The 21,035-nt window shown below is 39.0% G+C and overlaps 4 protein-coding genes across 4 annotated transcripts; all 4 read left to right on the top strand.

The window, feature by feature from the left end:
• The first annotated feature begins 1,331 nt into the window (after nt 1-1,331).
• LOC145897894 (short-chain dehydrogenase/reductase family 9C member 7-like) lies at nt 1,332-17,041 on the top strand. The gene is made up of 8 exons (XM_082986350.1): nt 1,332-1,440; nt 1,500-1,549; nt 1,598-1,754; nt 1,962-2,120; nt 2,322-2,424; nt 2,831-2,994; nt 16,481-16,650; nt 16,967-17,041. The coding sequence occupies exons 1-8, from the start codon at nt 1,332-1,334 to the stop codon at nt 17,039-17,041; spliced, it is 987 nt and encodes a 328-aa protein (XP_082842476.1).
• LOC145899719 (short-chain dehydrogenase/reductase family 9C member 7-like) lies at nt 5,512-7,882 on the top strand. Its single transcript, XM_082988621.1, has 8 exons — nt 5,512-5,620; nt 5,680-5,729; nt 5,778-5,934; nt 6,483-6,656; nt 6,821-6,923; nt 7,134-7,300; nt 7,439-7,608; nt 7,801-7,882. Exons 1-8 carry the CDS (start codon nt 5,512-5,514, stop codon nt 7,867-7,869), a joined length of 999 nt encoding a protein of 332 aa, XP_082844747.1. The 3' UTR covers nt 7,870-7,882.
• Nucleotides 14,595-16,283, top strand: LOC145899717 (short-chain dehydrogenase/reductase family 9C member 7-like). Its single transcript, XM_082988613.1, has 5 exons — nt 14,595-14,703; nt 14,763-15,017; nt 15,225-15,383; nt 15,585-15,687; nt 16,094-16,283. The coding sequence occupies exons 1-5, from the start codon at nt 14,595-14,597 to the stop codon at nt 16,281-16,283; spliced, it is 816 nt and encodes a 271-aa protein (XP_082844739.1).
• A 1,471-nt stretch (nt 17,042-18,512) lies between the features above and the next one.
• On the top strand, nt 18,513-20,967 carry LOC145897893 (short-chain dehydrogenase/reductase family 9C member 7-like). Its single transcript, XM_082986349.1, has 8 exons — nt 18,513-18,621; nt 18,681-18,730; nt 18,779-18,935; nt 19,143-19,301; nt 19,503-19,605; nt 20,012-20,175; nt 20,399-20,568; nt 20,893-20,967. The coding sequence occupies exons 1-8, from the start codon at nt 18,513-18,515 to the stop codon at nt 20,965-20,967; spliced, it is 987 nt and encodes a 328-aa protein (XP_082842475.1).
• Nucleotides 20,968-21,035: the final 68 nt, after the last annotated feature.

The raw sequence follows: 21,035 nt of genomic DNA, 5'->3' as shown, positions 1-21,035 counted from the left end.
ATGTCGGTTAGAGAGGCATGACAACGAGCTCGGCGGGTAAAGACCACTCTCGCAATCATAAACCGATGAACTGGAATGTACCTAAGCACAATCAAGATCTCTGTTACACACGCCGACGGTGTTAATTTAGCAGATAGTTTGGAAATGTTTTACAAAATATAGTGGTCAGGATAACTTGGGTTCGGCTTATTGTTACCAAGTCGCCCGTCCCCATCGCAAAACTTTTTTTGTTATTTACCAAATCGGGATTCAAATTCAGTCAACCCAGGCGACGAGTGCCGATAAAGTTTACCGTTTCGTGTAAGGGTCGAGCGCCTTCGCCGATGTTTCCCTATCTGGGTGTTTCGTTATAGGACATGCGTGACGTCAGAGTGGAGCGTCATGACTTGGACTTGCTTGCATGTATTTTTGTAACTGTTTGATTTTGTTGATAATTTAAAGAACGAGTTGCGAAGATTTCTGAACGAAAGGATGAGAAAAGTGAGATAGAAAAATTGACCAAATTTCTACCAAGACGAACACACACCTAATTGATCAACTGTGTGGAGCAATGCGACAAAAGTAGTCATGTGATAATGAACTTACATTAATTGTACAGCAAACAACTAAATTGCACACGAAAAACATGTGGTGTATTCGCTCGTTAGTTAAAGTGGATATGATGGTGAAGCGAATTTATTCCATATCGTTCGAACGCAGTGAGCGACTGGGCGATTAAATCCTTCGCGCTCCTCATGTACAAAAAACGGAATGAGCAATTGGGCGAATTCAGAAAATCCTAAATTGATCAAATAAACTGGCTAAAAATTTCCTGCAATACTAAAGCAATAGTAATGTACAGAAAATCGCTAATCATCTCACTAGAGTTATTATGTAACCTTGACGTTTCACATTAATCAACGGTTTCCTGTGCGTGCGTCATTCAGTAAAACAACTGCTGTGCATGTATGCACACCAACAACGCTAGCACAAAGTCAATGGCCATATTGTAGTTACTTTGGTTCTGGGCAGTCGACGATATCAGAAAGCCTCTTTATCCGCTGTCATTTCATGAGCATCAAATTGTGACTATTTTGTGTATTTGAAGGGATAAGTTGAGGCTCAAATCACTGTTGATTTACAATAGATTTCAAAATGATTTAGACATCATTCAATAGTGTACATGCTCAAGTTCAAACAGCGGAAAGCGGCCTACAAATATGCAATAATATAGACGGACAACGAACTTAAAAAAGAAGTTGCCCTTGAGCTACTTATACAACAGCACATATTAAGTAAAACACCGATGATTATTTTGTACCCAAGCAATATACTGTATAAATTGGTTCGAAATGTGGTTGTTCCTGGTCGTGGCAGTGCTTTTCGCTGCTTTCATGTACAGAAAGTTTAGATCGAAATTGCTGATTGAAGCCATCACTAAACGTTCCGTGTTCATAACAGGCAAGTCTTGCTGTTGCAGCTTGGTGCTATTTTTCATCAGCTATATATTTCTTCTGTAGGATGTGACAGTGGATTTGGGAGGCTGCTGGCACAGCGCTTGGATGAAATGGTGAGAAAAAATGGAACTTTACAATTGAGACTAAACAATTTGTTTCAGGGCGTTCATGTGTACGCTGGGTGCTTGAAACAAGGGTCTGTCGATGGATTACAACAACAGTGCAGTTCCAAGCTGAAAGCGCTGAAACTTGATGTCACCGAACACGATGATGTCGTCAGGGCAGTTAAGTTCGTCAAAGATGACTTAAATGGTAGAGGTAAGTTGTAATGTCTATATTTAGTATCTTAAAGTATCTAAAAGCCTGCTATAAATTCAATTTTGCCAAAAGTACGCCATGACCAAGCGATAGGTATTAAGTATATGGCAATTTTTGGTCAATAAACTCAAATTTCATAAATTAGTGTTGGTTTTATATTGCTTTGAATGTGGTACCTTTGAGTAATCAAGTATTCGTTTCGCGTAGCTCTATGGGCGCTTGTCAACAACGCGGGTATTTGCTTGTCTCTTGCTCCGTTTGAGTGGATGTTGAAAGAGGACGCGGAGAAAGTTTTTTCGGTTAATGTGTTCGGAGCTATAGATGTGACGCTCAATTTTTTGCCTTTAATCAAAAAGGGCAATGAAGGTATGTTCATTCATGAAAACCACGTTTCTCCATGTCGTTACATTGCTTTTAGTATATTTTACCAAAAGTTACATACATAAACCTGGGTGTCGTACGATTTGTGCAATTACCCTAAAAATTGCCACTTAGTTGTAAAATCCTTGCTTTATGGCAATCCCCAAACGTTTATAAGGGTGGAGATGCTTTGAATCTTTGTTGTAGGTCGCATTGTCAACGTTTCAAGCATCAGTGGCCGTGTTGGGTTTGTTGGATCCTCTTACACTTTTTCGAAGTACGCAGTGGAAGGTCTCTCCGACGCGTTATCGTAAGTTTCTTCAGTTAAACAAAAACTTCTGTCTACATAGAATATCGGATTTTGTCTCGTGCCTTAAGTAAAATAATTACAAAGGTCTGCCAAAATGATTTCGATACGATAGCTGTGATCGCCAAGTAAGGGCCTGCGCATGTATGGAGATCGTGCATTGTCATGTCATGGCATGAAACACTCGCCTTGTTGTAGAGGCTTACTGATTTAAATACATTTTAGCCTACTTTCCATACCTTTTGTATGTTTTATAACAGAGATTCGACAGGCTTCAAAATAACTGCAAAGTTTATGGGAACTTCTGATAAACCAAGTGATGAATTTTATAAAATAATATAGAAAGAACTTCTACATATACATGAAGACAATTTAACTAACACATAGCCTACGATGTATTTTTGCGCAGATTTGATTTAGAGCCATTTAACATTTCGGTCCATGTAATCGAGCCTGGACCTTACAAAACTCCCATCGCTGATTCCGCTAAGTTGGAAGAGGATGTCAATAGGCGCTGGAAACGATTAGACTTTGAAACTCGAAACTCGTACGGCGACGATTTTCTCAAAGGAAGTAAGTGTGTCGAGTCCCAAGTGTAAATTTCCAATTACTTGTGATTTGAAAAGTCTGATTGAGGATTTTTGTTTCTTTGGATTGGCCATTCCCTGTTTAAACTGCATCAGAATGTCTTTCGGGTGTTTTTCCCCTAAAATGCAGAAATATCGCATTTACGCTTTGCTAAACATGCATAAACTTTGACCCCAAAACAAAAAGTTTTGCCAATTTTGCCTTCCAGAGCTCAATGAAATTAAACGACTGGACACATTTGTATCTGACAAGATTCACCAGGTACCAGATGCCATAATACACGCTTTATTAGCTAAATTCCCGAAAGAGAGATACCCGGTTGGAGATGTGGCCTCGTATCTGTTAATTCCTGTATCTTTCTTTCCTGTGTGGTTTCAGGTCAGTGATATTGAATTATTTGTGAACAGTTTTTATACAATCCATTTAAATGAATGCTTCAAGTTTAGTTAAAAAGGGGTCGTTGTCTTTTGCAAAGTAAACAGTAGGTTAATACCAAAAGGTACCAATTTAGGCAAACAGGTATTATCGACGTGCAATGCCAACACCTGTTTTATTATGTTTATACAACCTAGATATACGTAGTTGTAATCGCGCAGTTACGAATCGAAGGTGGGAACCTTTTACGACATAATATTACTCACCACATTATAAGAAAACGATGCATGGTCATTCAAGCCTAATGGTTTACCGTCTTCCCCACAGATGCGGGTTTGGTCGAAGTTGAACAGTTTTGGTGGAAAGCGACCCATTCCATGCGGGTCTGTCAAGAATCGTTGACCCTCAATGATTCGAGGATTGAATTGGACTGTTTTGAAATTATCTACTAATTTGTGAAGAGAAGCGATTAAAAGTATTGTACAATGTACAGCATGGATATAAATCCAGCATAAAATCAAAATTCTGCGGTTAGAAAGGCTTGACACGAACTTGACGGGTAAAGACCACCATCACAATTTCAAAACGATGAGCCATAGTGCTTACCTAAGCACAACCAAGACCTCTGTTGTACACGCCAACGGTGTTAATTTAGCAGATAGTGTGGAAATGTTTCACAAAATATTATGATCAGGATAACTTAGGTCCGAAACTAAGTGAGGTACAAAGATTGTGACTTGAATTTTAGTTACTTCACATAGAGCAGCATAAACTGCATTGGTTTTTGCACAAAATTCGGTCGAGCTTTTCGGCTTCTTGTTACCAAGTCACCCGTCCCCATCGCAACATTTTTTTCTTTTTTCACCACATCGGGATTCAATTTCAGTCAACCCAGACGACGAATTTCGCATTGGACATGCGTGACATCAGAGTGAAGCGTCATGACTTGGACTTGCTTGCATGTTTTTTTGTAACTGTTTGATTTTGTTGATAATTTAAAGAAAGAGTAGCGAAGATTTCGGAACGAAGGATAAGAAAAATGACATAGAAAAATTGACAAAATTTCTACCGAGACAAACACACACCTAATTGATCAACTGTGTGGAGCAATGCGACGAAAGTAGTCATGTAATAACGTACTTACATTAATTGAATAGCAAAGAACTAAAACATATGGTTTTCGTTCGTTATTTGAGGTGGATATGAAAGCGAATCGAATTTATTCCATATAGTTCGACCACAGTGAGCGAATGGGCGATTAAATGCCCCGCGCTCATAATGTGCAAAAAACGGAAGCAGCAATTGAGCGAATTCAAAATATCCTAAATTGTTCAAATAAAGACTGGTTTCTTAATTTTTTCAGAATCTGGTTGGCATTGTATTCTATCAGCGACACAAATTTTCTGTTTTGATATCAAGTCAATGTTATGAAACTAACAAAAGTTTCAAATTGCAGTCAGCTGATCTATTATCAATCATGAAAAATCGATTTCGCCTGTATGGGCATCTTCAGTTTGATTGTTAATAAATCAGCTGACTGCAATTTGAAACTTCTGTTAATTTCATAACATTGACTTGATCAAATAAATTGGCCCAACATATCCTGTACTGCTAAAGCAATAGTAATATACAGAAAATCAGTAATCACCTTACTAGCATTATTATGTAAGCGTGGCGTTTCACATTATTCAACGGTTTCATGTGTGTGCGCCACGCAAATTCTGTGAAACAACTGCTGCGCATGGATGCACAGGAACAACGTTAGCACAAAATCTAAAGCCATATTGTAGTTACTTTGCTTCAGGGCAGTCCACGATTTCAGAAAGCCTCTTTATCCGTTGCCATGTCATGAGGATCATGTTGTGACTATTTTGTGTATTTGAAGGGATAAGTTAAGGCTCAAATCACTGTTGATTTGCAATAGATTTCAAAATGATTTAGACATCATTCAATAGTGTACATGCTCAAGTTCAAACAGCGGAACGCGGCCTACAACTAAGCAATAATATAGACGGACATCGAACTTAAAAAAGAAGTTAACCTTGAGCTACTTATACAACAGCACATATTAAGTAAAACACCTATGATCATTTTGTGCCCAAGCAATATACTGTAAATAAGTTCGAAATGTGGTTGCACTTGGTCGTGGCAGTGCTCTTCGCTGCTTTCATGTACAGAAAGTTTAGATCGAAATTGCTGATTGAAGCCATCACAAAACGTTCCGTGTTCATAACAGGCAAGTCTTGCTGTTGTAGCTTATTGCTATTTTTCATCAGCTATATATTTCTTCTGTAGGCTGTGACAGTGGATTTGGAAGGCTGCTGGCAGAGCGCTTGGATGAAATGGTGAGAACAAATGGAACTGTACAATTGAGACTAAACAATATGTTTCAGGGCGTTTATGTGTACGCTGGGTGCTTGAAACAAGAGTCTGTCGATGGATTGCAACAACAGTGCAGCTCTAAGCTGAAAGCGCTGAAACTTGATATCACCGAACACGATGATGTCGTCAGGGCAGTTAAGTTCGTCAAAGATGACTTAAATGGAAGATGTAGGTTTTGCAACTGCGCATTAAATTTTATTAAATAAATAGGAAATATTTGTTTATATAGTTTTATGGGATTTAGGCGTTGCAAATTGCTTTTCTGTGATAAAGTGAGTGATGGAATTCAGGTGGTGGCTTACAATGATTACCGCATGCCGACGTATGCGAACAGCAAAACTATTTACTTGTTCTGCTGTATGTCAATAAATGAAGAAAATATTTGTTTAGCTTGCGGTTTTAATGAGGTAAAACACTGTTGTAAACAGGGGTGCTGGTCCTGACAAGGTTTTTTCAGATATTTTCTGTCGATCTTGTGTTCTATAACGAGCATCATTGGATGTGCCGAAGTGTATATTGCAATGGCATTGCCGCAGCCACGCCTCTCGATTAATAATTAACCGTATCAATTATGACTTGTCTGTTTATTATGTGTGATGAAATACCATACTGCGTTTGAATCATAATAACTCATATATTCCACAAAACATTTGCAACTTTTTAGTGGAAACTCTCCAAATGCAATTAGTTATTGTTTATGTAAGCTACGTTATGAGTTCTGTTTTGCGTAGCTCTATGGGCGCTTGTCAACAACGCGGGTGTTTTTCCTACTCTGGCTCCATTTGAGTGGACAGTGAAAGATGATGCGGAAAAAGTGTTTTCGGTTAATGTGTTCGGAACTATAGACGTGACGCTCAATTTTTTGCCCTTGATCAAGAGGGGCAAGGAAGGTATATGTTAGTTATATACACCTCTTTTGTTTTTCTGTGTCATCTACCAGTAAAATACATCTACACGAATTTGTGGGATAAAATGTGAAATTCTAACTATAGGATTAAAACTTACTGTTCTGGGAATGAAGCAATTTATACAGAAAATCCTGTCGTGGTTGTAGGTCGCATTGTCAACGTTTCAAGCGCCAGTGGCCGTGTTGCAAATGTTGGAGCCCCATACACCTTTTCCAAGTACGCAGTGGAAGGTCTTTCCGACGCGCTGGCGTAAGTTGCTTCGATATGCAGATATAAGTCTTGTTTAACAAAACGATGGTTCAACAATGCGATGTTAGAAGTTGAATGATCGCAAACCGATGGATGACCTCCAAGTAAGGGCCTCGATCGGCAGTGAGGCGATTCTGCCTTGTCATGCGATGGCATAAAATACTTTTGACAAAACAAAACTTTAGCTTGTATCACATTCCCTTTGCACAGATTCGAGTTGGACCCCTTCAACATTACTGTACACGTCATCGAGCCGGGAGCATTTAAAACTCCTTTGCTGGCTGATCCATCTCTTTATCAGGAGGATCTTAAACGACGCTGGAAGCAGATAGACTTTGAAACGCGAAACTCGTACGGCAAAGACTTTCTGCAAGGAAGTAAGTGTGTGAGCAGTGTAGTTTATTCATTGCCCTGGGCAACAAACTTCCCTCCAACCAACACAGAAATCATATTTGCACTTCAAAAAAATTCTACAAAGTTGTAAAGATGCAGAAATGGGTACAAATTTATTGCAGAGCTCAATGCAATTGGAAAATTAAAAACATATGCATCTGAAAAGATTCACCAGGTACCAGATGCTGTGATAAACGCCTTGTTTTCCCAATGCCCAAAAGAGAGATATCCGGTGGGAGATGATGCCACGTATCTATTTATTCCTATGTCCTTCTTGCCTGTATGGTTACAGGTCAGTGATTTTGAAGTGTTTGTGACGTATATATCCCAGTTAATGTTGGTAAACTTACGAGCAATCAGGTTTGCTAAAGATATAATCTTCTGTAACTTACAGTCCTCTCTTTAACAAATAAAAACTTGAAAATATTATGGTCCGAACTAACAGAGATAGTTGCTGAATTTTGTGCCGTATTGTTCTTTCCAGATTTGGCTATGGTCCAAGTTGATCATTCGTGGTGCTACTCGTCCATGCGGCTCGGTCAAGAATCGTTGACATTAAATCATACAACAACAGTGACATTTTACCACTGATTATTCGTTTGCGAAGTGGCATGTTCAAAATCAGTGTTTAGCAAGAATATTAAATAAAACGTAACGCTTTTGTAAATTCGATAATTTCCTCACTAGCATTGCTGTTGAAATGTTTATTCAACGGTTTAATGTATGTGCGGAACGAGAATTCAGCGACACAACTGCTGCGCATTGATGTACAGGAACAGTGCTTTGGTCAAAACCCTTGTTGCAGTTACTTTGCTTCAGGGCAGTCGACGATTCAGAAAGCCGTTTTATCCGCTGCCATATCATAAGGATCAAGTTGTGACTATTTTGTGTATTTTGATGGGATAAGTTTAGGCTTTTTAAACACCTTAAAAAGGATGGGTAGCTTTCTCCAACTGAAAATTGAACTATGCTTATATAATACCTACTCATGCTTGCGGTTTGAACGAAATAAAACACTGTTGTAAATAAAAGTCGTGATGGTCCTGACAAGTTTTTTTTTCTAATCTTTTTAAGATCTTGTCTTGCAAAGAGCTTCAGTGAATGTGTTCAAGTGAACGTTGCAATGACATTGCAACCCCGCTTCTCGGTTAATAATTAACTGTATTACCCTTGACGTGTTTGCTGCTTTGCTCAACGCTAACTTTTATTAGGTTTTCGCTATAATAATTCTACCATAAAAGTGACGTATGTTTAGCACAGTGTAGTGGGCCAAAGACTTGCAAAAGGCAATGCAGTACCTAAAAAGACCATAAAGAGGATGGATAGCTTTCTCGACTTGAAAATTGAACTATGCTTAAAATATACCTATTCAGGTTATGCTGTCTCGTGCATGTATGTTTAGCCAGCCATGTGGTTTTGAATACCAATTAAAGTCAAGAGTTCAAATGATCCCCGGACGCCACGTACTCATAACAGGTATGTAAATGTCACATCAAAGAATTATATGCTAAACTTAATATTCTACCCTTTGCAGGGTGTGACAGAGGGTTCGGGTAAGCTCTAGCCAAATCCCTGGACAAGCTGGTGCGAAATTGAAACTGCTGCAAACAAAAAAGATTTCTGTGTAGGGTGTACATGTGTACACCGGTTGCCTGAAATCATCATCGATCGATGCTTTACATCAAAAGTGTAGCTACAAGCTGAAAGCACTGAAACTTGATATTACTAATACAAAACATATCGACGACGCGGCAAAATTTGTTAAAGATGATCTGAATGGAAAAGGTAATTCCAGTGATGGGATTCACCACCGACTAGGGCCTCCTTGGTCGCGGTAACAAATTTCAATCAGGCGACAGGTTGTTGTATTTTTAACACTATGACAAGTACCTACTATTATAGTTAAATCCAGAAAAACGTAAAAGAACTATAGATTTTGAACAAGAAAGTAAAAGCTATGATGCTGGCAAACGTTTCAAACACAACTGTGCCCGTACTTATCATTAGTGCTTTTGCTGAATGGTTGTATTTTGTTCTTAGCACTTTGGGCATTGGTTAACAACGCCGGCGTATGTCCTTCACTGGCCCCGTTTGAATGGACAACGGAAGAGGATTTGCAACAAACATTTGCAGTAAACGTTTTTGGCACAATCAACCTTACATTAAAACTTCTTCCGATGATGAGAAAGGGCAAAGAAGGTGCATGTGGGCCTGAATCAAACTGTGGTATCGGTTCTGAGGTTGTAATTTCAGAAAGTTGTTCCGACAAAATTCTTGTCCTAAGGTTGGTATCACCTATGCCAAATATTCCATATTATTTTTGTTGAAAGGGCGCATAATCAACGTGTCGAGCGTGGCCGGACGTTTGGGCGTGATGCCCAATTCCTACACTTTCTCCAAATACGCCTCACTGATGGATTGATGTTCGTATGCATCAATAACTTACCACAAACAAACTTGCATTTTTTCATTCGCTTGTCACAGATATGGCGTGGAACCATTCAATATTACGTCTCACGCCATTGAACCTGCTGGCTACAAGACATCTTTTGCCAAATCAGATGCAATTATTGAGCGATGGCAAAGACTGGACGCAGCGACTCAAGAAACTTATGGCGAAGAGTACTTGCATGCAAGTGGGTAAAAAACAATTTTTATCGATGAGTCTTTCTGTGTGGTTTAGGGGCACTTTGTTGCTGTGAAATTTTGTAATTAGATGTCGTGCTCACCTAAAGAGCTTAGAACTCACGATATCACCCTAATGAAATTGGATTGCAGGAATTGATGAAATTGGGAAGAACCTCGACTCCTTTTCCGAAAACAATCATGAAGTAACGGATGTCATGGTGCATGCTCATGATTGCTAATAGATCAGCTGACTGCATTTTGAAACGTCTGTTAATTTCATAACATTGACTAGAACAAATAAACTGGCCCAAAATTTTCTGCACTGCTAAAGCAATAGTAATATAAAGAAAATCGGTTTATTGTGTAAGCGTGGCGTTTAACACTATTCAACGGTTTCTTGCGTGTGCGCCACGCAAATTCAGTGAAACAACTGCTGCGCATGGATGCACAGGAACAACGTTAGCCCAAAGTCTAAAGCCATATTGTAGTTACTTTGGTTCTGGGCAGTCGACGATATCAGAAAGCGTCTTTATCCGCTGTCATTTCATGAGCATCAAATTGTGACTATTTTGTGTATTTGATGGGATAATTTAGGCCCATACCCAGTTTGTATGCTTGGGCGGCACCACCCATACTCCAGCTAGACAAGTTATAACTAGCAAATGATTAACACAATGTAACTACACATGTTCCTGAAAGGTAGGCGAATTTCTTATGTTAAAGCAATAGTTCAAAATGTTGTTGTACTTGGTCGTGGCAGTGCTTTTCGCTGCTTCCATGTACAGAAAATATAGGTCGAAATTGCTTATTGAAGCCATCACAAAACTTTCCGTGTTCATAACAGGCAAGTCTTACTGTTGTAGCTTAGTGCTAGTTTTCATCAGCTATATATTTCTTCTGTAGGATGTGACAGTGGATTTGGGAGGCTATTGGCAAAGCGCTTGGATGAAATGGTGAGAAAAAACGGAACTATACACTTCAGGTTGAACAATTTTGTATTTTCAGGGTGTTCATGTGTACGCTGGGTGCTTGAAACAAGAGTCGGTCGATGGATTGCAACAACAGTGCAGTTCCAAGCTAAAAGCGCTGAAACTTGATATCACTAAACACGATGATGTCGTCAGGGCAGTTAAGTTCGTTAAAGATGACTTAAATGGTAGAGGTAAGTTGTAATGTCTATCTTTAGTATCTTAAAGTATCTAATAGCCTACTACAAATTCAATTTTGCCAAAAGTACGCCATAACCAAGCGATAGGTATTAAGTATACGGCAATTTTTGGTCATTAAACTCAAATTTCATAATTTAGTGTGGGCTTTATATTGCATTGAATGTAGTACTTCCGAGTAATCAAGTAATCATTTCACGTAGCTCTATGGGCGCTTGTCAACAACGCGGGCATTTGCTTGTCTATTGCTCCGTTTGAGTGGATATTGAAAGAGGACGCGGAGAAAGTTTTTTCGGTTAATGTGTTCGGAGCTATAGACGTGACGCTCAATTTTTTGCCTTTAATCAAAAAGGGCAAGGAAGGTATGTTCATTAAGGAAAAGCTCGTTTCAGCATGTCGTTATTGCTTTTGGTATTTAACTGAAAGTTACATATATAACCCTGGGGGTTGTACGATTTGTGTAATTGCCTTAAAAATTGCCACTTAGTTGTAAAATCCCCGCTTTATGGCAATTGTCCCAACTTTTATAAGGGTGGAGATGCTTTGAATCTTTGTTGTAGGTCGCATTGTCAACGTTTCAAGCGTCAGTGGTCGTGTGGCGATTGTTGGATCCTCTTACACCCTTTCTAAGTACGCAGTGGAAGGTCTCTCCGACGCGTTAACGTAAGTTTCTTCAGTTAAACAAAAACTTTCGTCTTTTAAGAATATCGGATTTTGTCTTGTGACTTAAGTAAAATTATTATAAAGATCCGCCAAAGTGATTTCGATACGATAGCTGTGTAAGAACCTGCGCATGTGTGGAGATCGTGCATTGTCATACCATAGCATGAAACACATGTCTTGTTACAGAGGCTTACTGAATTAAATAAATTTTAGCCTACTTTCCATACTTTTGTATGTTCTATAACAGGGATTCGACAGGCTTTAAAATAACTGCAAAGTTTATATGAACTTGTGATAATTAAGTAATAAATTTTATAAAATAATAGAGATAGAACTTCTACGTGTGTATGAAGAAAATCTAGCTAATGCATAGCCTATCACGATGTTTTTTTGCGCAGATTTGAGTTAGAACCATTTAACATTTCGGTCCATGTAATCGAGCCTGGACCTTACAAAACTCACATCGCTGAATCAACTCAGTACCAAGAGGATGTTAAAAGACGCTGGAAACAATTAGACTTTGAAACTAGGAACTCTTACGGCGACGATTTTCTCCAAGGAAGTAAGTGTGTCGTAAAGTTGCAATTACTTATGATTTGAGAAGAATTCTAATTGAGGATTTTTGTTTCTTTTGATTGGCCATTCCCTGGTTAAACTGCATCAGAATGTCCGTCGGGTGTTTTTACCCCTAACATGCAGAAATATCGCATTTACGCTTTGCTAAACATACATAAACTTTGACCCCAAAACAAAAAGGTTTGCCAATGCCTTCCAGAGCTCAATGAAATTCAAGAACTGGACACATGGGCATCTGACAAGATTCACCAGGTACCAGATGCTATAATACACGCTTTATTTGCTAAATTCCCGAAAGAGAGATACCCGGTTGGAGATGTGGCCTCGTATCTGTTAATTCCTTTATCTTTCTTTCCTGTGTGGTTTCAGGTCAGTGATATTGAAGTATTTGTGAACAATTTTTATACAATCCATTAAAATGAATGCTTCAAGTTTAGTTAAAAAGGGTCGTTGCCATTTGCAAAGTAAACATTAGGCACTAATGCCAAACGGTACCAATTTATGCAAACAGGTATTATCGACGTGCAATGCCAACACCTGTTTTATTATGTTTATACAACCTAAACATGCGTAGTTGTAATCGCGCAGATAAGAATCGAAGGTGGGAACCTTCTACGACATAATATTATTCACTTCATTATAAGAAAACGATACATGATCATTCTAGTCTAATGGTTTACCGTCTTCCCCACAGATGCGGGTGTGGTCGAAGTTGGACAGTTTTGGTGGAAAGCGACCCATTCCATGCGGGTCTGTCAAGAATCGTTAACGCCCAATCATTTGAGGATTGGACTTGACTGTTTTAAAATTAAGGAAGCGATTGAATGCATTGTACATTGCTGCGCATCATGAATGATAAATACAGCATCATCATCACAATTCCTGAGTTGGCCACATTTGATTCGCCGATGTCGGTTAGAGAGGCATGACAACGAGCTCGGCGGGTAAAGACCACTCTCGCAATCATAAACCGATGAACTGGAATGTACCTAAGCACAATCAAGATCTCTGTTACACACGCCGACGGTGTTAATTTAGCAGATAGTTTGGAAATGTTTTACAAAATATAGTGGTCAGGATAACTTGGGTTCGGCTTATTGTTACCAAGTCGCCCGTCCCCATCGCAAAACTTTTTTTGTTATTTACCAAATCGGGATTCAAATTCAGTCAACCCAGGCGACGAGTGCCGATAAAGTTTACCGTTTCGTGTAAGGGTCGAGCGCCTTCGCCGATGTTTCCCTATCTGGGTGTTTCGTTATAGGACATGCGTGACGTCAGAGTGGAGCGTCATGACTTGGACTTGCTTGCATGTATTTTTGTAACTGTTTGATTTTGTTGATAATTTAAAGAACGAGTTGCGAAGATTTCTGAACGAAAGGATGAGAAAAGTGAGATAGAAAAATTGACCAAATTTCTACCAAGACGAACACACACCTAATTGATCAACTGTGTGGAGCAATGCGACAAAAGTAGTCATGTGATAATGAACTTACATTAATTGTACAGCAAACAACTAAATTGCACACGAAAAACATGTGGTGTATTCGCTCGTTAGTTAAAGTGGATATGATAGTGAAGCGAATTTATTCCATATCGTTCGAACACAGTGAGCGACTGGGCGATTAAATCCTTCGCGCTCCTCATGTACAAAAAACGGAATGAGCAATTGGGCGAATTCAGAAAATCCTAAATTGATCAAATAAACTGGCTAAAAATTTCCTTCAATACTAAAGCAATAGTAATGTACAGAAAATCGCTAATCATCTCACTAGAGTTATTATGTAACCTTGACGTTTCACATTAATCAACGGTTTCCTGTGCGTGCGTCACGGAAATTCAGTAAAACAACTGCTGTGCATGTATGCACACCAACAACGCTAGCACAAAGTCAATGGCCATATTGTAGTTACTTTGGTTCTGGGCAGTCGACGATATCAGAAAGCCTCTTTATCCGCTGTCATTTCATGAGCATCAAATTGTGACTATTTTGTGTATTTGAAGGGATAAGTTGAGGCTCAAATCACTGTTGATTTACAATAGATTTCAAAATGATTTAGACATCATTCAATAGTGTACATGCTCAAGTTCAAACAGCGGAAAGCGGCCTACAAATATGCAATAATATAGACGGACAACGAACTTAAAAAAGAAGTTGCCCTTGAGCTACTTATACAACAGCACATATTAAGTAAAACACCGATGATTATTTTGTACCCAAGCAATATACTGTATAAATTGGTTCGAAATGTGGTTGTTCTTGGTCGTGGCAGTGCTTTTCGCTGCTTTCATGTACAGAAAGTTTAGATCGAAATTGCTGATTGAAGCCATCACTAAACGTTCCGTGTTCATAACAGGCAAGTCTTGCTGTTGCAGCTTGGTGCTATTTTTCATCAGTTATATATTTCTTCTGTAGGATGTGACAGTGGATTTGGGAGGCTGCTGGCAGAGCGCTTGGATGAAATGGTGAGAAAAAATGGAACTGTACAATTGAGACTAAACAATTTGTTTCAGGGCGTTCATGTGTACGCTGGGTGCTTGAAACAAGGGTCTGTCGATGGATTGCAACAACAGTGCAGTTCCAAGCTGAAAGCGCTGAAACTTGATGTCACCGAACACGATGATGTCGTCAGGGCAGTTAAGTTCGTCAAAGATAACTTAAATGGTAGAGGTAAGTTGTAATGTCTATATTTAGTAGGTGAAAGTATCTAAAAGCCTACTACAAATTCAATTTTGCCAAAAGTACGCCATGACCAAGCGATAGGTATTAAGTATACGGCAATTTTTGGTCAATAAACTCAAATTTCATAAATTAGTGTGGGTTTTATATTGCTTTGAATGTGGTACCTTTGAGTAATCAAGTATTCGTTTCGCGTAGCTCTATGGGCGCTTGTCAACAACGCGGGTATTTGCTTGTCTCTTGCTCCGTTTGAGTGGATGTTGAAAGAGGACGCGGAGAAAGTTTTTTCGGTTAATGTGTTCGGAGCTATAGATGTGACGCTCAATTTTTTGCCTTTAATCAAAAAAGGCAATGAAGGTATGTTCATTCATGAAAACCACGTTTCTCCATGTCGTTACATTGCTTTTAGTATATTTTACCAAAAGTTACATACATAAACCTGGGTGTCGTACGATTTGTGCAATTACCCTAAAAATTGCCACTTAGTTGTAAAATCCCCGCTTTATGGCAATCCCCCAACGTTTATGAGGGTGGAGATGCTTTGAATCTTTGTTGTAGGTCGCATTGTCAACGTTTCAAGCATTGGTGGCCGTGTTGGGATTGTTGGATCCTCTTACACTTTTTCGAAGTACGCAGTGGAAGGTCTCTCCGACGCGTTATCGTAAGTTTCTTCAGTTAAAACCAAACTTCTGTCTATATAGAATATCGGATTTTGTCTCGTGGCTTAAGTAAAATTATTACAAAGGTCTGCCAAAATGATTTCGATACGATAGCTGTGATCGCCAAGTAAGGGCCTGCGCATGTGTGGAGATCGTGCATTGTCATGTCATGGCATGAAACACTCGCCTTGTTGTAGAGGCTTACTGATTTAAATACATTTTAGCATACTTTCCATACCCTTTGTATGTTTTATAACAGAGATTCGACAGGCTTTAAAATAACTGCAAAGTTTATATGAACTTCTGATAAACCAAGTGATGAATTTTATAAAATATTAAAGAAAGAACTTCTACATGCACATGAAGACAATTTAACTAATACATAGCCTACGATGTATTTTTACGCAGATTTGATTTAGAGCCATTTAACATTTCGGTCCATGTAATCGAGCCTGGACCTTACAAAACTCCCATCGCTGATTCCGCTAAGTTTGAAGAGGATGTCAACAGGCGCTGGAAACGATTAGACTTTGACACTCGAAACTCGTACGGCGACGATTTTCTCCAAGGAAGTAAGTGTGTCGAGTCCCAAGTGTAAATTTCCAATTACTTGTGATTTGAGAAGTCTGATTGACGATTTTTGTTTCTTTTGATTTGCCATTCCCTGTTTAAACTGCATCACAATGTCTTTCGGGTGTTTTTCCCCTAAAATGCAGAAATATCGCATTTGCGCTTTGCTAAACATGCATAAACTTTGACCCCAAAACAAAACGTTTTGCCAATTTTGCTTTCCAGAGCTCAATAAAATTCAAGGACTGGACACATTTGCATCTGACAAGATTCACCAGGTACCAGATGCTATAATACACGCTTTATTAGCTAAATTCCCGAAAGAGAGATACCCGGTTGGAGATGTGGCCTCGTATCTGTTAATTCCTTTATCTTTCTTTCCTGTATGGTTTCAGGTCAGTGATATTGAAGTATTTGTGAACAATTTTTATACAATCCATTTAAATGAATGCTTCAAGTTTAGTTAAAAAGGGGTCGTTGCCTTTTGCAAAGTAAACATTAGGCACTAATGCCAAAAGGTACCAATTTATGCAAACAGGTATTATCGACGTGCAATGCCAACACCTGTTTATACAACCTAAACATGCGTAGTTGTAATCGCGCAGATAAGAATCGAAGGTGGGAACCTTTTACGACATAATATTATTCAAAACATTATAAGAAAACGATACATGATCATTCTAGTCTAATGGTTTACCGTCTTCCCCACAGATGCGGGTTTGGTCGAAGTTGAACAGTTTTGGTGGAAAGCGACCCATTCCATGCGGGTCTGTCAAGAATCGTTAACGCCCAATCATTTGAGGATTGGACTTGACTGTTTTAAAATTAAGGAAGCGATTGAATGCATTGTACATTGCTGCGCATCATGAATGATAAATACAGCATCATCATCACAATTCCTGAGTTGGCCACATTTGATTCGCCGATGTCGGTTAGAGAGGCATGACAACGAGCTCGGCGGGTAAAGACCACTCTCGCAATCATAAACCGATGAACTGGAATGTACCTAAGCACAATCAAGATCTCTGTTACACACGCCGACGGTGTTAATTTAATAGATAGTTTGGAAATGTTTTACAAAATATAGTGGTCAGGATAACTTGGGTTCGGCTTATTGTTACCAAGTCGCCCGTCCCCATAGCAACATTTTTTTTTGTTATTTACCAAATCGGGATTCAAATTCAGTCAACCCAGGCGACGAGTGCCGATAAAGTTTACCGTTTCGTGTAAGGGTCGAGCGCCTTCGCCGATGTTTCCCTATCTGGGTGTTTCGTTATAGGACATGCGTGACGTCAGAGTGGAGCGTCATGACTTGGACTTGCTTGCATGTATTTTTGTAACTGTTTGATTTTGTTGATAATTTAAAGAACGAGTTGCGAAGATTTCTGAACGAAAGGATGAGAAAAGTGAGATAGAAAAATTGACCAAATTTCTACCAAGACGAACACACACCTAATTGATCAACTGTGTGGAGCAATGCGACAAAAGTAGTCATGTGATAATGAACTTACATTAATTGTACAGCAAACAACTAAATTGCACACGAAAAACATGTGGTGTATTCGCTCGTTAGTTAAAGTGGATATGATGGTGAAGCGAATTTATTCCATATCGTTCGAACGCAGTGAGCGACTGGGCGATTAAATCCTTCGCGCTCCTCATGTACAAAAAACGGAATGAGCAATTGGGCGAATTCAGAAAATCCTAAATTGATCAAATAAACTGGCTAAAAATTTCCTGCAATACTAAAGCAATAGTAATGTACAGAAAATCGCTAATCATCTCACTAGAGTTATTATGTAACCTTGACGTTTCACATTAATCAACGGTTTCCTGTGCGTGCGTCATTCAGTAAAACAACTGCTGTGCATGTATGCACACCAACAACGCTAGCACAAAGTCAATGGCCATATTGTAGTTACTTTGGTTCTGGGCAGTCGACGATATCAGAAAGCCTCTTTATCCGCTGTCATTTCATGAGCATCAAATTGTGACTATTTTGTGTATTTGAAGGGATAAGTTGAGGCTCAAATCACTGTTGATTTACAATAGATTTCAAAATGATTTAGACATCATTCAATAGTGTACATGCTCAAGTTCAAACAGCGGAAAGCGGCCTACAAATATGCAATAATATAGACGGACAACGAACTTAAAAAAGAAGTTGCCCTTGAGCTACTTATACAACAGCACATATTAAGTAAAACACCGATGATTATTTTGTACCCAAGCAATATACTGTATAAATTGGTTCGAAATGTGGTTGTTCTTGGTCGTGGCAGTGCTTTTCGCTGCTTTCATGTACAGAAAGTTTAGATCGAAATTGCTGATTGAAGCCATCACTAAACGTTCCGTGTTCATAACAGGCAAGTCTTGCTGTTGCAGCTTGGTGCTATTTTTCATCAGCTATATATTTCTTCTGTAGGATGTGACAGTGGATTTGGGAGGCTGCTGGCACAGCGCTTGGATGAAATGGTGAGAAAAAATGGAACTTTACAATTGAGACTAAACAATTTGTTTCAGGGCGTTCATGTGTACGCTGGGTGCTTGAAACAAGGGTCTGTCGATGGATTACAACAACAGTGCAGTTCCAAGCTGAAAGCGCTGAAACTTGATGTCACCGAACACGATGATGTCGTCAGGGCAGTTAAGTTCGTCAAAGATAACTTAAATGGTAGAGGTAAGTTGTAATGTCTATATTTAGTATCTTAAAGTATCTAAAAGCCTGCTATAAATTCAATTTTGCCAAAAGTACGCCATGACCAAGCGATAGGTATTAAGTATATGGCAATTTTTGGTCAATAAACTCAAATTTCATAAATTAGTGTTGGTTTTATATTGCTTTGAATGTGGTACCTTTGAGTAATCAAGTATTCGTTTCGCGTAGCTCTATGGGCGCTTGTCAACAACGCGGGTATTTGCTTGTCTCTTGCTCCGTTTGAGTGGATGTTGAAAGAGGACGCGGAGAAAGTTTTTTCGGTTAATGTGTTCGGAGCTATAGATGTGACGCTCAATTTTTTGCCTTTAATCAAAAAGGGCAATGAAGGTATGTTCATTCATGAAAACCACGTTTCTCCATGTCGTTACATTGCTTTTAGTATATTTTACCAAAAGTTACATACATAAACCTGGGTGTCGTACGATTTGTGCAATTACCCTAAAAATTGCCACTTAGTTGTAAAATCCTTGCTTTATGGCAATCCCCAAACGTTTATAAGGGTGGAGATGCTTTGAATCTTTGTTGTAGGTCGCATTGTCAACGTTTCAAGCATCAGTGGCCGTGTTGGGTTTGTTGGATCCTCTTACACTTTTTCGAAGTACGCAGTGGAAGGTCTCTCCGACGCGTTATCGTAAGTTTCTTCAGTTAAACAAAAACTTCTGTCTACATAGAATATCGGATTTTGTCTCGTGCCTTAAGTAAAATAATTACAAAGGTCTGCCAAAATGATTTCGATACGATAGCTGTGATCGCCAAGTAAGGGCCTGCGCATGTATGGAGATCGTGCATTGTCATGTCATGGCATGAAACACTCGCCTTGTTGTAGAGGCTTACTGATTTAAATACATTTTAGCCTACTTTCCATACCTTTTGTATGTTTTATAACAGAGATTCGACAGGCTTCAAAATAACTGCAAAGTTTATGGGAACTTCTGATAAACCAAGTGATGAATTTTATAAAATAATATAGAAAGAACTTCTACATATACATGAAGACAATTTAACTAACACATAGCCTACGATGTATTTTTGCGCAGATTTGATTTAGAGCCATTTAACATTTCGGTCCATGTAATCGAGCCTGGACCTTACAAAACTCCCATCGCTGATTCCGCTAAGTTGGAAGAGGATGTCAATAGGCGCTGGAAACGATTAGACTTTGAAACTCGAAACTCGTACGGCGACGATTTTCTCAAAGGAAGTAAGTGTGTCGAGTCCCAAGTGTAAATTTCCAATTACTTGTGATTTGAAAAGTCTGATTGAGGATTTTTGTTTCTTTGGATTGGCCATTCCCTGTTTAAACTGCATCAGAATGTCTTTCGGGTGTTTTTCCCCTAAAATGCAGAAATATCGCATTTACGCTTTGCTAAACATGCATAAACTTTGACCCCAAAACAAAAAGTTTTGCCAATTTTGCCTTCCAGAGCTCAATGAAATTAAACGACTGGACACATTTGTATCTGACAAGATTCACCAGGTACCAGATGCCATAATACACGCTTTATTAGCTAAATTCCCGAAAGAGAGATACCCGGTTGGAGATGTGGCCTCGTATCTGTTAATTCCTGTATCTTTCTTTCCTGTGTGGTTTCAGGTCAGTGATATTGAATTATTTGTGAACAGTTTTTATACAATCCATTTAAATGAATGCTTCAAGTTTAGTTAAAAAGGGGTCGTTGTCTTTTGCAAAGTAAACAGTAGGTTAATACCAAAAGGTACCAATTTAGGCAAACAGGTATTATCGACGTGCAATGCCAACACCTGTTTTATTATGTTTATACAACCTAGATATACGTAGTTGTAATCGCGCAGTTACGAATCGAAGGTGGGAACCTTTTACGACATAATATTACTCACCACATTATAAGAAAACGATGCATGGTCATTCAAGCCTAATGGTTTACCGTCTTCCCCACAGATGCGGGTTTGGTCGAAGTTGAACAGTTTTGGTGGAAAGCGACCCATTCCATGCGGGTCTGTCAAGAATCGTTGACCCTCAATGATTCGAGGATTGAATTGGACTGTTTTGAAATTATCTACTAATTTGTGAAGAGAAGCGAT

This window comes from Ascidia mentula, chromosome 4, assembly GCF_947561715.1.
Source record: "Ascidia mentula chromosome 4, kaAscMent1.1, whole genome shotgun sequence".
NCBI classification, from domain to species: Eukaryota; Metazoa; Chordata; class Ascidiacea; order Phlebobranchia; family Ascidiidae; genus Ascidia; species Ascidia mentula.
The sequence above is the reverse complement of the archived record's forward strand: the minus strand, read 5'-3'. Positions and strand labels throughout refer to the sequence as shown.

Coding starts and splice junctions, on each gene's coding strand:
- LOC145897894 (XM_082986350.1), top strand. CDS start 1,332: ATGTGGTTGTTCCTGGTCGTGGCAGTGCTTTTCGCTGCTTTCATGTAC. Junction 1,755..1,961: donor AGATGACTTAAATGGTAGAG/GTAAGTTGTAAT, acceptor CGTTTCGCGTAG/CTCTATGGGCGCTTGTCAAC. Junction 2,121..2,321: donor AATCAAAAAGGGCAATGAAG/GTATGTTCATTC, acceptor TCTTTGTTGTAG/GTCGCATTGTCAACGTTTCA.
- LOC145899719 (XM_082988621.1), top strand. CDS start 5,512: ATGTGGTTGCACTTGGTCGTGGCAGTGCTCTTCGCTGCTTTCATGTAC. Junction 7,301..7,438: donor CAAAGACTTTCTGCAAGGAA/GTAAGTGTGTGA, acceptor AATTTATTGCAG/AGCTCAATGCAATTGGAAAA. Junction 7,609..7,800: donor TCTTGCCTGTATGGTTACAG/GTCAGTGATTTT, acceptor TGTTCTTTCCAG/ATTTGGCTATGGTCCAAGTT.
- LOC145899717 (XM_082988613.1), top strand. CDS start 14,595: ATGTGGTTGTTCTTGGTCGTGGCAGTGCTTTTCGCTGCTTTCATGTAC. Junction 15,018..15,224: donor AGATAACTTAAATGGTAGAG/GTAAGTTGTAAT, acceptor CGTTTCGCGTAG/CTCTATGGGCGCTTGTCAAC. Junction 15,688..16,093: donor GGTCTCTCCGACGCGTTATC/GTAAGTTTCTTC, acceptor ATTTTTACGCAG/ATTTGATTTAGAGCCATTTA.
- LOC145897893 (XM_082986349.1), top strand. CDS start 18,513: ATGTGGTTGTTCTTGGTCGTGGCAGTGCTTTTCGCTGCTTTCATGTAC. Junction 20,176..20,398: donor CGACGATTTTCTCAAAGGAA/GTAAGTGTGTCG, acceptor TTTGCCTTCCAG/AGCTCAATGAAATTAAACGA. Junction 20,569..20,892: donor TCTTTCCTGTGTGGTTTCAG/GTCAGTGATATT, acceptor TCTTCCCCACAG/ATGCGGGTTTGGTCGAAGTT.